Raw genomic sequence first — 17,562 nt, forward strand, 5'->3', positions numbered from 1 at the left:
CAGGACCACGAACACCACCCTCGCGACCGACTAAGAGACCAGATCTAACACGTGTTCGCTTTGTTCCCTGCAGAGCAATTTGTTTCTCCCTGAAAGTCTTAATGTCATCACACTGTGCTAACTGATGCAGCTCTGTTCCTATTTATTTGTAGCGCACATACTGCGCCTCAGTTATCCATATGGGATACTAGTCAACCCGTAAGATTACTCATGCTACCCCAGTGTGACGGTGACATCAAAGTTAACGCCGTCCTTGCTCGATAAAGGGGAAAAATTGCATCCGTTTCACGCGTGGAGCCAAGACCTCGTTCTGTGAGGTGCTTAAAGCTGCTGTAGGTAAGACTCTAAGAGAGAGAGGGCAGACAAGATCGAGAGAGAGCAAGATTTTCCAAAACAAACAATAAGAACATCCCCTACCCCTTTAAGCCTGCCCTCCCTATTTTTATCCCACGCACCTGTGATTGACATGTAAGATGGATTCCATGGACCAATCAGGGGAGAGATACCTTGCAGGGAAGAGATACCCAGCTCCTTGGAGCGGTCTAAAATCGAAAGAGGCACACACGGAGGCAGGTGCAGTCGACTTGAAACAGATATTCTCACAGCACATCTCACTCATCGATAGTTGATGCATGGCGGTGCAATATCTAACAAAACCGACTCTAATAATAGCTCTAAAAACATACGTACAGTACCTTTAATTGTTCAAAATGCATTTGCTCTAAAAGCCCAGAAGGAAGGAAATATAAACCGCAAAAACCAAGGGTTTTTCAAACAGGTTTAGATGAAAACGTTAACCGAAAGATTAAATAAACCATTATACCATGACTTGTTTTTATTAGCCTTTGTTTGAATCTCGAGACAGTTTTAAAAGGGAACATACCGGTGTAATTTTGTCTTCTCGGAATTACCGGTCTTTAACCAAGTTTGTGAGCATAGCTGTGCAAAGTCTGTGGTTTGAGTAGCCATCCTACCACATGAGGCCGCCTCTTTCCCTGCCATTCCTGTTGGGAATGTGCACCCGGAGCCCTGGAAATGACTGAGTGTGGGTAATCTGTGGTTATGCAACAAAGGTCGCCCGATTAAACCTCAGTGTTCGACTACTTTGTTACTCTTCTCGCTCAACAGTTTACAAAACGTCCTCCGCAGCAGGGGAGCGTTTCCTTCTTCAACTGTCTTCGGTGTTTATCTGCATTCCAACGGTTTGAAACTCCCAGGCCCTGTCTGATTAGCTGTTGGACGAAACAACACCCGACCCTGGGAATCTCCATCCATGGTGGTAGGTTAAAATAGGTTAAAACAGTATGCTCAATGTTTAATTACGTTTAGGTTATGAGTAGTATTGACAGTTCAAATCCATTCGGCATCTGCATTTGTAGCATCACAGCGTAGATGTGGGATGTGAACTCTTCAATGATACCTTTTAATAACCATTCTTTAATTTTCATGACCTCAGGAAGGAAGAGAAACATAGCAATGTTTTTTTAAACAGCACTACACGAAGAAGTAATATGTTTTCACTTTGACTCATCGAACAATATTGTGTTTCACGCAATAAAAGGAGGCCACAATCAACGTGTCAGAGGACAGGCCAGCTGTCACAGGGTCCAGTTAAATCCAGTTGGTCCAGTTCAACTTTCCACTGTTGGGCCACTCGGTCCCACAGGAAAACAAACACAGGATTAAAGTGTTACAATGAAGTTATTTGCCCGGGAGGGGACCGGCTGTGGCACACACACACACACACACACACACACACACACACACACACACACACACACACACACACACACACACACACACACACACACACACACACACACACACACACACACACACACACACACAAACACACACACACACAAACACACACACACACACACACACACACACACACACACACACACACACCAAGGCTTGCGTTTCAACAATCCTCCCAACCACACCCCCCCGCCAAGAGAAAAAAATACACACATCCGTGCGCACTCACAGACAGGCATTAAAATACACACCACGGTGTGCACACACACACACACACACACACACACACACACACATGCATTGTTTTTCGCCATCAGGCTGATAGACTGTGGCATAGAGAGAGTGAGAACCGCCCCCCCACAAACACACAAACACACACTTACGCAAAAACACACTTTTTCCATTTTCCAAGAGCCAAGCACTAATGGGGTCCGCCTGCTACACTATTCAAAATATGCATTAGACGTTGGGAAAGCAGCCAGTTGAGATCTTCATGTCTGACCATTTTGAGGCCCAGATGACAAAGCCATTGTTCCCGTGTGGCACTGGCGAAGTGGTGTTTTCTCTGGATTCATGTGGACAAGCTCCATATTTTGGTCGACAAATTCACCCGCAATGAGTCGCAGATGTCGCCTCTGTCCCGAAACCGAAACCTAGCCTGGCCTTATGACATAATGCCGTGGGTTATTAATGGCCGCGCAACAGAGGGATGGGGAAACGATGAGAGAGAACGAGAGAGACAGCCGATGACAGTACAGATGATGTGGGAGAAGTGAGAGAGAGAGAGAGAGAGAGAGAGAGAGAGAGAGAGAGAGAGAGAGAGAGAGAGAGAGAGAGAGAGAGAGAGAGAGAGAGAGAGAGAGAGAGAGAGAGAGAGAGAGAGAGAGAGAGAGAGAGAGAGAGCAAAAGCGAGGGATGATGAGAGAAGTAGAGGAGGAGATTAAACTGACATTTTTTGGCAGTTATTTTAAAGGTGCCATGTGTAGAATTGACGGGCAACTCGTGGAACGGTTTCGGCAGAAATGGAGGATGATATCCATCAATTTGTAGTATTGATTGTGTAATCCCATGAAAATAGTTGTTTTGCCCAGCTACTTTGTGACTTATACTCAAGTGATGAACTATACACACAATTCTGAAAACTTGAAGCTCATGTATTAACTACAAGACTCCAAACTGCTAAACAATTCCACTGTTTTCATTTTTTTGCTCAACTCTAAGCACAAATCTCTTAATTTAGCGCACTTGGTTCACCTGGATCACACTGGCCTTCAAAACAAAACAACTAATTAACAATAAGTCTAACTCACTTCTCACCGGTTCAAACTCAACTGGCAAAACACTTCAATCAAGTGTCAGAGCATGAAGAGGACTCGGTGAGCTCTACTGTGTTGTAGATATGGTCCTTTGGTCTGATCAGGATTGGAGGAGGGATACATACTGATTTAAATGTAGATCTGTTTCACCTTATTTATATTCTTATTTTTACTTTTTGTTGGCCTACGAAAAGCTTTTTATGCAGTCAGTTCAGCTGAAAATGTTACTGTATTACAGTAAAAAAATCTATATTTGCTTTAAACCTTTTTGTACTTGTACTTGCACTGATTTCCTCATAACATCCCCCGAAAGACAGTCTAAACATTTTCTTAAGGTAGTGTTTTTCATTTTACTTATCAGTGCAATTACTGTACTGTAATAATTTACCAAAATAGGTAACATTGGTGTATTGTCAGAACAATGTTGCAGCATCAACTATAGGTGTACAGTATGACTCTGGGAAGCTGGGATTGTGAGTTTAGCCTATTGGAGCTCATTGGATAGACAAATATGCATTGTATCCTATTCTGATACGATTGTGTCAATGCAATATTTATATGATATATTCACAGTATTGTATTACAAAATGGCAACAGTCTTTATACTATATGTACAACCTAATTGCAACTTTAAAAAAGAAAGCTATTTCTAAACAATTTTATACATTGGAATATGTAAAATGGCCTCATAAAGCCAAAAATTATGTAAATAGTATTTTGCTGGAGGTTTTTTGAATTGATCACACCAGTGTTTAATTGATGCTCTATAAGAGATATTAATTTGATATCGGTGTTTACTGTTCGATGAAAAAAAATCAGTTTTGAGAAGAATTTGTGTAGTTTTGACCAAATGATTAACTCTTCTCAGGTTTGTGTTTAGAGTTTTGAGAAATTGAGCTATTGTTTCTGAAAACGTGTTTAAACGATTGAGGAAAACTGTTATCAGATTTACTTTCAATTTACTGTACTTTGTAGTGATGTACTTTGTATGACTTTGTAGCCCTTCATTTCTGAATTTTACACTTTGGGAATGTTCTCAACTGAACAGAGTCCTTACCCCTTTACCCAAAGGGATGATAATGATGGAATTGATTTTCACACAAGGAAATTTATTTTTTACCTTTTAAGAGAGAGATAGAGAGATAGTGAGAAGGAGAGAGATAGGGAGAAAGAGAGAGGGAGAAAGAGAGAGCGAGGGCAGGACTCAGGAGAGAGAGAGAGAGAGAGAGAGAGAGAGAGAGAGAGAGAGAGAGAGAGAGAGAGAGAGAGAGAGAGAGTTTTCGTCTGGGAAAGCTCAGAGTTCCCTTGAAAAATTGACTTTGGGGGGTAGTAATGGTGTATTACAGTGTCTTTATCTTCTTTTTTTCAAGGATATATAAGTGGTTGCACTGACAAGTGATAAATCAGTGATGGAACATGCAAATATGGAGAAATAAAGGACTTACATTCAATAGATATTGCTTTCGTCCTTCTCATAGCACTTTTGTTGAATCTTGCTTGCAATGCAGTCCTACAATGCAGTTGAATACCATATATGTATATATATGTATGTATTCTGGCGGTGATTTGAGTTCGCCCTGCAGTAGGGTCTGGAGAAGACCAATACATTTCTTTCTAGATTCGATACGTTTTTGCAGGACCCAATCGCCAAGCTGGCTTTTCCCCCTGGCACGCTATTGGCTGGTTTAACACAACGACGCTGGCTGGTTTAACACAGGGAAGTGACGGCAAGCAGCCAATTGCTTGCAGAGTCAATTGAACTAGGCCCATTGATCACGCCTCTTGTGCTGATGAAAATGACAGCAGTTTCCCCAGACCAACGTGTAATCTACGATTGAGCTTGTTCTAGCAATAGCCAGACTAAGGGGTTAGTGCATTGCAAGCAAGATTTTTTACTGCATATATAAAGTATATATATAGATAGTATCATATACTGTATATTCCGATATATACTCTGTTATATATGTGTTTTGTAGAAACTTGGTTGGTTCATGCAGCACCCAGAATGTTTGTAGTTCCTCCAATATTGATTCATGCTTTGTTTTCAGCCTCAAAAGCCCAGAGATGCTATCCTTTAAGATAATAAGTATAATATAATCCTGATGATCATCACGACCCTCAAAACACAATGATGGCAATGCTTCAGAATTGTCTGTACAAAAAGCTGCACCAAAAGTGTACCCATTTAATTATACAAAGACCGACTCCAACGGCTGAGTGCTTTGAGGATGAGCCGGTGAGGGGTGGGTGTACTATCCCCTGGTACTCCCCTTCTACCTTTCAGTGCTCGTGTTTAAGCATTGACTGTGGATATCGGTAAGCCTTGGACAATGTTTTCATGAGCGCCGTTCAACTCACCACACCCTGGTAATGGCCCGTGGTTATGTAATGGAATAGGATGGCTAAAGACCTCCTCCAGAAACTCACTCAGCCTTCTCCCCCCAGGCATGCAGTTTTTATTTATTTTTCGCTCCAGACTTTGTGGATCAAACAAATTATCGCTGGCAATATAAAAGGCGACTTCTCACAAAGAACTTCATGGCTGCAATCGTGACTAGCTAATGCCGCCTGCCATGACCCTGAAAGGGAGGAAGACAAACTTAATAACCACCAGCCAGCATTGGTGACAAAGGAGCACATTTATTCCAAACAGTCTGAGACTCCGGTAAGGATAGGCCTGAAACATAACTCTGTATGCCGAAGCCTCTCCCAACGTGTGACCACCACTAGCTCCGGCAGAGCAGGTTGACTCAATGGGGAACACAGCGACATTAAAGTCTTCTCTGATGTCTTCATAGCCCTTTGATTCTTCTCAAGATCCTACGTAGCTGCGGTAACACGCAACCTCTTTAATCTGTCATCCAAACGGCCAAACAATACTTGTTTTGACGGGTGATTCGCAAGCAGACTTTTAAGTCCTGGGTCATAGTAGGTCTTGTCTGCCAAGCTTGGAGGGGCTTCCTTTACCTTTACCACCTTCCAACACTACATCAACCCATCCCAACAACCGCCAACCCCCCCCCCCCCACCCAGAGTGGACGTGGGATGGCGGTGACATGGCGTCACGGGGGTGTGTGTGTGTGTGTGTGTGTGTGTGTGGGGGGGGAGGGGGGAAGGGGAAGGCAGGAAGACCAGGCCGCTCGGGTAAACCTCGGAGGCTCTCATAAAATGTAATCCTATTATATGGCTCCCACTAGAGGGCAACAATAATAAAGGTTTCCCTAATAACACGGGCAGACCGAACCCGAATGGAAAACAGCTCCTCCGGTCAAGTCCCAGCAGTCGTACATATATCCTCTCATTAGCCCCCATCGCTGATGGGCCACGTTGCACCACCGGGCCTTTCGGGATTTGGCCAAGCAAGAGTTAAGTCAAACAAATGTGTTTCATCAAAGCGCGGTTTTGGGCTGCTCTGCATAAAGGGATTGGAGTGGGGTGCAGCAGCGACAGGGAGGGAATGTGGGGGTGGAAAGTTGGAAGCGGGGCCCAGAGGAAACCAATCACGGAACTCACCCCCCCACCCCCCCACCCTCCTTCCAGTCTGAGAGCCACCTGGTTGGGTCTCAGGTGCATGCTACATGGACTAATGCCGCCTGAATGTGATTGTTTGTGGGAGATTAATCAGAGTTTTTCGCAAATTGCCATTTGGGAAATGAAAGTCCCCATCATCGTTGTTAACAACGAAATTGCAGCAGAGCACAGCCACGAGCCTGGAAGTCAAAGCATGTAAACCGAGTTTCGATGTGTACTGTCAGTGTGATCACCAAGTTATGTTTGTGTTGAATATCTGGAAAGATAAACGCCCGATACTTTTGAATAAAGTTCAAAATACAAACTATTATGAACAGATTTTTGTATCCAATAATTCACAACAATAAGCTCACCAGCAGTCAAAGTGATGAGAAGAAGTGACAAAAGAATAGCAATCACACTGTTGAAATGGGATCTAAACACAGAATCTCATATTTGCATTATTGGATAACGTAATAAATGATGCATTTATAGCGATTCCTTGCCTTCTCACAGAAATCCAGCGCAATATTTATCATAAGAGACAAGGTGAGTGATGATATCAATCATATTCTCCCGACAGATGGAGTTATTAAGTGAGTCAGTGTATCAGTATTATGAAATCTAGACTAACAAAGTTATCTCTTCCTCGCTTTCCGTCTCTTTCTCTCCGTCTCTCGCTCATTCTCTGCCTCTCCCCGCACTGCTCCACGTGTAGATGTTTATGTGTGTGTGTCTGTATGTATGTGTGTGTGTGTGTGTCTCTGTATGTGTGTGTGTGCCTGTTTGTGTGTTATGTGTCTGACAGAGAAGCAGACAGACAGACACCGGGTGAGAGAGAGAGAGTGTGTGTCGCATTCCTTCCTGTTCCCGCACCAACCAGCCACCCCTGAGCTGCGGACTCAAGGCGCTTTCCAGAATCAAACAATTTCACGCAACTACTGGAGGAGGAAATGAACTGAGCCCAGAGCAATAATAAAATTATACAAATGTTATTACAGACTCGCCTGCTACTGTCCTACTTTAATTCAAATTTGGACACCCGGGGCAGTGCTGGTGGCACAGACCATCCTGAATAAATCAACATTAGCTTACGTCTAAATTATTAAGGAAGTGGGAGACTTTCTTGTTTATAGTATGAATTATTGAACAAGTGTTTAAGACCGTTTTTTTTTTTCCTCCATGAATTCCAAAATATTAATTGCTAATGATCTTTAAGGTGTGTGTTTTATCTTTCTTCTCAATGCTTTAAGGAAATCTGGCACCCAGCATCACAGACCTTGCAGGGGGACAAGGCACTGACTGTCAATTCTCCATAGGATAACACAGAGAGATGCAGTTAGACGTACTGCCGGTGTCTGTGTGATATGCAAATGCTGCTGTGGTTTAAACAATCACAGGGCTATATTTCCTTTGTTGGTTTTGTTAAGGATCGTTAATGGAGGCATTAACTTGATGAATAATGGAGGCTTCTTGAGTGGAGACTTGCCCATCCACACCTTGTCAACTGCTTTCATAGAGTGTTTGTCTGTTTCTTAACCGCCCACACTTGGCCCATTCGAGAAGGGTCCACCGTGTGGATTGATAAGCGTGGCTTGAGATATGTGTTGTGTTTTTCTAATAGTGACGCGACGTGTCATGGAGCTGAGTAACCTGTCAAGAGAGTGTTTTGTTTTCTGAATCGGTTTCATTCAATCTTCATAAAATGATCTTTGCCGCATTGAGCTGTTTGGGGCTGAGATTCCACCTTATTGAAGCCGCTTGTAGAACCCTCATATGTTTGAAAAATTGAGGGCGATGTGTTTCCAGTGCAGGCCCGTGTCCCGTGGTTAGGGACACTATGGTTTTATATGGTTTGTTGTTCGTTATTGGTTATATATTATAGGCTCACCCTCTATCATCAGCATTCAATTTGTAACACAACTCCAGCGCTCTGAACACTGATGCTCCGGGGTGGGAAAATCGAATCTGTTGTATACAATCTGAACCATCTTCACTCACTGCACCCCCAGGGGGTACGGGCCTTTCCAAAGGTTTACTATGGTCGACTAGAGGAGCACGGAGCAGGAGTCCATTGTCCCCCCCGTCCCCCCCCCGTCCCCCCCCCCCCACACACACACACACACACACAAGCATGCACACATACACAACATACACACAAAGACACACAAAGACACACACACACACACACACACACACACACACACACACACACAAACACAAGCATGCACACATACACAACATACACACAAAGACACACACACACACATACACACACACACACACACACACACACACACACACACACACACACACACACACACACACACACACACACACACACACACACACTAGTCGGTTCAGGCTTTATCCCATTATAATGTAACAGAATAGGTGTCATAACCAAACACATACATGCAAACATAGAGAGCCCACATACTAGCAGGGCCTGAAAACGGCATGCCATAGACCTCAGTGTGCTACTATGCGAGTAAATACATATTTGGAGGGCAGGGTAGGTGTACTGGGTCGAAAACGAACAAATAGAACAAGAAGCCTGTTGACTATAATATATAAACGCCCAGGGATAGGACACACTGTCCGCAAAGAACAACGTTTATTTCCAAGCATCATGGTTAGTTTAACTGTTTTGTTTAATCATTCTTGGTCGGCAATGTTTTTTTTTGTTGTTATTATTTAAAGAGCTGTTTAAATATTTTCCTTTTAAGATTTTCGTTGTAGTTGTTGTTCATGATTCGTTTAAAAGAGGATTGGGGCCGTGCCTTGGCTTCGCTCAGATGGTGCTAGGCCTCTGTGGTCAATCAGTTCAACTGATTCCGCTTTCAAACAGCATCATCTGTTTCTCAACATCACTAACTTTGGGAGCAGAGAAAACAATGGTTTGCCAAAGGGATTGGAGCTGCGGCCTGTTTTGAGGGCTTGATTTCAGGCAATTGCGAAAAAAAAATGATTTCCATGTGTTGCCTCCACGTATCGTGTAAGGCTCGTGGCTGCCCTCCCCTGGACAGATGTATGACTGCACGTCTCAAGACGGACAGCGAGAAAAACACTTCACCCAGCAGGTGATGCTATTGTCCCACATAGAACCTACAAAATGTGGCGTGCGTGCTTTTTTTATGCGTGGTGCTTTTTTTTCATGTGTGTGGAGGCAGGGAAGAAGTGATGGCTGTTTGAAAGACCAACACGACAGTAACAGTATGTGCTCTCAATCACTGGTGGCAGTCTCTGTAATACTCTTACTTCACATTAAAGAAGGCTTAGGTTCATATTGTTGAGATATGTTTTTGTTGCTGAAGAAATGAGGCATGGTTGCAACATTTCATTTAAGAGGAGTAATTTCCTGTGCTCTCTGGTGATGGGGTGTGATTTCAGAGTGCTATACTGGGGGGCTGTACCTCACAGGAAATACTCATCACGGCCTGACCACAGGGACATATAGACGTGCTCCGTCTGAGGGTATATGAGACCATCATTCATTGATCTGTCTCCGTATTTCCCTCTACTATGTATTCACTGTATAGGCCTGTATACGCACACACTCATGCACATGCCCACTCACACACAAACACACACACACACACAAACACGCACACGCACACACACACACACCTCCCAAACACACACACACACACACCCACGCACACAAACACACGCACACACACACAAACTATAGGACTGCGTAAAACGTCACGTGACTTTCAAGGTTCTGTCTGCACAAACCAACAAGATGGCATTAATTTGACCCTTAATGGAGAATGCAATATTTCAAAATAGATTCCTCATTCAAATGGGTTTTATAAAATGTCTTAATTTTTTCATATCTTTGTTCGGTGATTGAATAGAATGTTAAGTTGTTTAGAAGATTCTTTCAGGCCTCGCCAGAAAATTGATGGAATAACTTCATGTTTTGTATCGTTTGCTCTTGTGGTTTATATGGACGCTGTCATCAGTTTACAAAACATGCACGGCCTCCATTTTATTCATTGGAGAAGGCGATATTAAGATAGTTTGAATTTTGGATGAACTTTTAATATTATATATTCAAGATTTATGTGAACGCTGCTACCACTGAAACCACATTTCAGATTTCATCATAGTCTATGCGTTTGCGTTGAGCTAAGTTGTGTTCTTGTGTAACTGTTTGGTGTTCTTCCAATAAAAACGTTGATTATAAGTGCATTTTTTAGTACCACAGGAATGATCCATTTCTCATCCTTCTTCATCTGTCTATCTCTCAACGCCACCCTACTGTAAACTAACGTGTTTCGTGAAAAAGTCCATTCCAAAGGTACATTTTATGCATACACTTTGTTCATACTTTGATCATAGTAACAAAAATGTATCTATTAGATGGTATATTAAATTCAAGGTGGGATGGGCGAGAATATATATTGGCATACCCCCACAATGATACAAGATACATTTTAGAAGTGAATGATCAATGGTCAAAGAAAGATCTCTTTACAGAGAAATGTAAATCAATATAACGAGAAAGAATGTCGCTATCACAAGAACATATGGTACATTGTGCACAATGAGTTTACCAGTTCGCTGTCAAGTGTAATTTACACAAACCCAGTGAGTCATTTATTCATTAAAAGATAAATGAATATGCCAGCTTAAACTGAACAAAGATCATGAAAATAAAAAGCAAATTTCTTGCCAGGAATGTTATTAAAACCAATTTGAATGATTTTGCAGACAGCGCCTTGGTAGTCATGGGAAGTAGACAATTCTTATAGAAAATATTAGGCCAAATAAACGTAGGCATCTCACAATTTCAGACACGGTATTCTGAAACTAATATATTTTCCGCTGTGGACCAACATAGCTTACATATTTTGAAGTGAGACTGGGTTTCAAACACACACACACACACACACACACACACACACACACACACACACACACACACACACACACACACACACACACACACACACACACACACACACACACACACACACACAGCCAGGTATGCTCATATTCAATCTATAACAATAATTTACCAGTCACACGTATTACACGCGTATTAGGCTATACTATAAAAACATTTAGATTGAAATGTGAAATCTAATATGCATTAAACAAATATGTGCAGGTGCCTGTACTGTCTAAAATATCAGCTATGGTATAACAGTTATAAATTATTAGTTATCCACACCTTAAGTGACAGTAATCCAAAAATAACAAGGGGGGACTTTCATCATCTCAATTCATACTCGCCATTATGACGCCAGCTCATTGGTTGCCCTGGTGCATAGTTCCCTGATATCTCATCACGCGGTCAGAGTTGTGTTAAACTGTTATTTTTCTGGGGTGTTTTAAACCTGAGGAATGGGGGATTAAGAACAAGGTCGATTACAAGTTTAACAGTCAGATTGAAGAACAGGTTTACATGAAATCAGCTGTCATGTTTTTTAGTTTTTTTTTCCAACCCAAAACATAATACATTGGTAATGCTTTACAACTCCATAGCCTCTACATATCTTCACATTTGAGCCATAATCGTTCCTTCTCCTTCCAAAGCACTTAAGGTTCTCCTTGTTTTGAGTGACTACAGCCATCTTGGTTCCAAGCACGTTTGACGGGTTTGGAACCAAGATGGCTGCCGGAGGTGATACTAAGGCCCCGATGGGTTCCTTCAGTGTTCAGAGGTTGGTCTCCTTCTCCACCGCTAGTCATACAGAAGACATAGCTTCGACGGGCAGCTCCACAAAACCCTTCTTCTCCTCCGCCGTCTGCTCCGAGGAGCTGGGCTTCACCGTCAGCCTGGGGGACTGGTCGCCCTCGTAGGCTCCGCCTCCCACCCCCACCTCCCTGTAGATCCCCGACGGGTCCTTGTGGAAGGACTGCTGCAGCCGCTGCTGTTTCACCTCCGGGTCGGGGCAGTACAGGTACTCGTACAAGCCGGCGGCCAGGATGGCGCCCAGGACCGGTCCGATCCAGTACACCTGTAGGATGGGAGAGGGGGAAGGGGCCGACCTTGTCAAGTTAGATGGGGCGTGTACGGCTTCCTATTCAATGAAGATGGGTTGTATTGATGGTTTGTATAGGGATTCCTATTCAATGGAGATAGGTTGTATAGATGGGTTGTATAGGGCTTCATATACAATCCAGATGGGTTTTATAGATGGGTTGTATAGTGCTTCCTATTCAATCCGTCGTGGGATTTATGGTTGGTGATACTCAGAGTCTCAAAAAGAAATATATATCTTTTTTGAATTCCTTCTTTAGCGTAACTCACGTACGTCTAAGAGATATATTTATCTCTTTTGCAGGGTCTCAAAAGAGATATAAATCTCTCGCATGGGACAATTATGTGGCAGTTTCAAACAGAACAATGTCTCTGCATAACGGCAATCATTTTCTAGATTAATATTACTTCCTACAAATGAAAAAACATTCCGATGTTCGCTTTGTTTCCAAAATGGCGGCGGCCATGTGATTGGACATCTCGGTGTACCACCTATTGACCCACATGGGCTTTACAGCAATGTCATTTCCCCTCTGCAGCATTAATAAATGAATCAGTAACTGGAATATGTATCTCTCAATCTGAGAAAGGTGAACCCAGCATGACCACCAAAGACACTCGGAGGTTACTTCCAGGGTTTCAGTGGTGGTGGCGGTGCATACCTCAATGGAATGCACCCTTAATGGCTGTTCATTTTACACCATTATTATTATATATTAACCCTGCCTATGCAATGATGTGAGTAGCGCCCATTGTTCTTGTGATAAAGCAGAGACGTCTTGGGCAAACACAATGTGCTGCTCTGTTCCCGATGTGAATCGATGTTCATTAATACTCAACCGAAACATGAACGAGGTAACGACTGGATTGATATAACTATTCAATGATGCATATCGTTGTTATTATACAAAAGGAGACTTAATTACATTTAATACTTAGAAATACACCAGGATAAAGGGGTTGCTTCAAGATGAACACATGCACGCACACAGACACACAGACACACACACACACACACACACACACACACACACACACACACACACACACACACACACACACACACACACACACACACACACACACACACACACACACACAAAAACATAGACTTCTGCCAATCGCTCACGGAGAATCATTGCCTTGGAACATGACAACCTTTAAAGTTTGTCATGTTAGTTTAAAATAGAGAGGAGCCATCAATCAGCGATTCCATACCGTTTAAAGGGCAACAGTAAAGTTAAAGCTCAACGAGGTCTTGGTTGGTAGGCAGCCTAGATGCCTATATATCATGAGAGTGCTCTCGTCTTTACACTTTGAAAAGATGCCAAAGAGTGTTCATGATAAATCAAACCTCTCTTCACAGATCTTAGACGGCGTGGCTGCTGCTGCTGCTGCTTTGACCTTACTAAGTTTCACCCTTCCAGTAGAGTACACTATGCTACCCTTGAAAAACATAAATAAAATCTCACACAGCTCCAAGATTACTGTAATAACTGCCGACTCCGATACCTGAACTGAAATATGATCCGTCTGGGTAACGCTATAACTTGTAAACACTTTTTACAGGTTACAAACAAACCACTTCTAAAGTAAAAAGTAAAAAAGTTAAAAACAAGAATAGGAACATACAGTATGCTCTTTTCAAACTCTGCACAGAAATCTCTCTCAATCTCCCGCTCTCTCTCACTCTCTCTCTCTCTCCCACTCAACGGGGGTGTCTCTCACCCAGTGGTCGCTGAAGTTCAGAGTCACTAGCGCGGGCCCGAGGGAGCGCGCCGGGTTCATGCTGGCTCCGGTGTAAGGGATCTGTGACGTAAGAGAAATCAAGAGTGTTGTGTTGGCACGCGTCTGATAAAGTCATTAGCATTAGACCAGCTAGCTCGGGCAGGAGAAAAGCAAAGCGTGCGTGTATGCAGGTGTTTCTCCTGGCGTCTGGGGAACAGAATCAAGTGCCGGCTCTCTGCGAGGGGTTCTATCAGAGCTAGCCCCCCCTAGAGGACGGTTGCCATGCAACGGTAACGACGCTAATGAAGATGTGCAGCACGCCGGTGTTATGCAGAGATAGCTGCGCGACAACAGCACAGATGAAACAGGACGATGACACTCGACGCACTGATACATTTGCAAGCTGAGACCTCATCTCGTCGCTCGGTATACTCACGGCGAACAAGTGACCGATGACCACGGCCAGGCCTATGGAGAGGGAGGCCGACCCGCCCAGGTCGGTGCGTTTGGGGTCGCAGGTGGCGAAGATGGTGAACACCAACTGAAAGGTGATGAGGAGCTCCACGACCAGGGCGTGGCCCACGGAGATCTTGGGGTTGACCTTATGAGAGAAAAAGGCACAAAGGTGGAGGGCTGTGAGAGTTATATGCAATGCACAGCTGGATTCTCTGCTGTACATCCATCCATGTGTGCATCTGATATCGAGTCCGGGCGGTCCTGACTCCCGCCTAAATCGGGCGCGGGTCCTTGGCTTCCTTACCATCGTCACACCCAGGCCCCCGCTGACCGCCGACGGGGTGACGAGGGAGAGGACCGCCGCGCCCACCACCGCCCCGAGGCACTGGGCCAGCACGTAGAAGACGGCCTTGGCCAGGCTGATCTTGCGGGTGACCAGCATGGCGGCCGTCACCGCCGGGTTGATGTGGCCGCCGCTGATGTGGCCGAAGCACTGGGCCATGGTGGCGATGCTCAGGCCGAAGCACAGCGAGATGAGCACCAGGTCGGCGGGGGGGGAGGGGGTGCCGCGCTCGGCCGCGCCCCAGTTGATGGTCGATCCCAGGCCGAGCAGGACGAAGATGAGCGTGGCCAGGAATTCCCCCGACACGGCCCTCCAGAAGTCCTTGGTCCAGATCCCCTTGAACGCGACCATGATGGGTGGACAGTTACACCGCGACACGAGAATCCTGCTCCTGGCAGGGGGGAAATAAAAAAAATAAACTGAAAACTAATGAGAGAAATGATTAGCCTAGTTATGTACGGCTCATGGTGCCGGAGAGTGAGGATGGAAATGTACTGAACCCTATCAAAGGGACTGCTCCCGGGCACAACCGTTTATAGCACCACCAGGGATTTGAGCCACTGACTTTCCATTACAATTTCAGCAAACGTAGCGTTCTTTAAACATGGTGGGTAGGATGACATGATTAGTGTGACAGTTGTAATAAAAAAAAAATGATAGACTTTAGCCCTATCAGGCTCACACAATGTCAACCTTTAAACATGAGGACTACACACTACAAACCTACAGCCTGAATATGCTTATAAACATAGTGTATTCAACTTACCAGAAGCTCGACCTCCTTCCCGCTGTTCCACTTACATGCGATTTTTCTTCTTTCATGAGGTGTAATTATTGTATGCACTTAACAAACAGCAAACCCCCCTTTAATTACAAGCAACAGCCTACAAATCGCAAGTGTACGGTTACTTACACAGGCAAGCAGTTCACAGGCGCAGTCTGTCAGAAGAATGCGTTTAGCAGATAGCGTCTCTGGATCACGTCTGGCTGGGGTGTTATTAAGTACTTGCCGGGCATCACCCTCTGAGAATTACGGAGGCTGACCTGTAGGCGGAGCCAATGGGACGTTTGGCAGCAGCGCAACAAGTGCCACTGGTGTAACACGGCCCGGGAGCAGAAAGCGATCCCGTGCCACGGACACAGCGAGGCGTCAGCACATGTCCTCAACGTACCCTCTTACATATAGGGTAGAGGTCTTTAGGTCTAGCTCCCAATATCTACTTAGTAATGTAGCTGTTCATTCAAAAGACGCAATTATTTCGCTGCACCTGTTCAATTATGTCGATAATACAAGCGAGTGCTATTTAATGGGAAAATAGCTTTTGAATATTATGAACTTATTATTAGGCCTGTATATTATGGGTTAAACGTAATTTTTATGATACATTAATTATCTGCTGATATGAATGATATTTTTAAATAATAAAAAGTATTAATAATCTTGCATATGTGGGCTTTTCTTTTGTGTGCAGCCTATTTTGGCATGCTCATGTAAATATCAGATGGCAGTGATTCACCTATGGATCACCATGCCATTTACTCCGTAATCCTAGTGACATGTAGAAGATGTCACTAGACGTATGCAGTTATCAGAATAAATCAATCGCAAAGACATGTTGTTCATTACGTGTCTGCCTAGTCATGGAGGACGTTTTTCCTCGACACATCAATTGTTCATCAACAATGCAAGCATGAATAGCCTCCTACTCTGTGATTTAACCCCTTGCTCACATTATTCCTATCTTTTCTAAACACATTAGACAACATTAAATGACTAGGCCCCTCAAGATTTCAGTCCTGATTTGTTTCATGATAATAGCCTACTGTGGCGAATATCAAAAAGCAGAGGCGTGATATTCTTTCGGTGGCTTTATTGTAACGTTCCAAGAGTACACCAAGACCTAACTTAACCGAGAGCTTAACATTTACTAACCGCCCTCATTAACTCTCTTCATTAACTGTCTTCCTGTCTTCTTAACCGTCTTCTAACTGTTCTCTTAAAGCAAAGCATGATGGGAACACATCAGCAACCAATATAAGTGGTATAAAACAGTACAACAAATAGCCCTGGTGCTACAATACTTATTCCCAGAGATTATTGGTTGCTGGTGTTTTGGAGTCCCTCAACACTTCAGAATTCATGTTATTATTTCAGGTTCTGCTGCGCTACCATTGCTGGTTTCCCATTCCTAATGACGCAAGATTGGAGAAGCTGGCGTTGGGGGTTATTCTGGAGAGAACAAGACTCCTGAGAGAAGATAACATGTCTGGCCTCATCACCCTGACACTGCAGCTCTTGCTGTTAAAACACAAAACACTCTGGTTTCTGCGTGTAGACCAACTCTAATGAGAAGAAATTTGGACATGCGTGATGGTTATCCCTGGCCTGCCATGCTGTCTTTTCCCCGATACATTGCATCCGTGATGTGGTAAGGGGCATAATGCAAAAT

At 43.9% G+C, this 17,562-nt stretch overlaps 1 protein-coding gene across 2 annotated transcripts; it reads right to left on the reverse strand.

Annotated features, from left to right (window-relative positions):
- Window positions 1–10,981: 10,981 nt before the first annotated feature.
- aqp4 (aquaporin 4) lies at window positions 10,982–16,143 on the reverse strand. Of its 2 annotated transcripts, none has more exons than XM_030364435.1 (5): window positions 16,026–16,143; window positions 15,074–15,503; window positions 14,750–14,914; window positions 14,314–14,394; window positions 10,982–12,562 (listed from the first exon to the last, which is right to left on the reverse strand). In XM_030364435.1, the coding sequence occupies exons 2-5, from the start codon at window positions 15,461–15,463 to the stop codon at window positions 12,290–12,292; spliced, it is 909 nt and encodes a 302-aa protein (XP_030220295.1). In that variant the 5' UTR covers window positions 15,464–15,503; window positions 16,026–16,143; the 3' UTR covers window positions 10,982–12,289. The 2 variants fall into 2 exon arrangements, with proteins under 2 accessions (XP_030220295.1, XP_030220294.1); XM_030364434.1 differs by having other exon boundaries at window positions 15,879–16,132.
- Window positions 16,144–17,562: the final 1,419 nt, after the last annotated feature.

The sequence above is a fragment of the Gadus morhua genome, chromosome 8 (assembly GCF_902167405.1).
Source record: "Gadus morhua chromosome 8, gadMor3.0, whole genome shotgun sequence".
NCBI lineage: Eukaryota > Metazoa > Chordata > Actinopteri > Gadiformes > Gadidae > Gadus > Gadus morhua.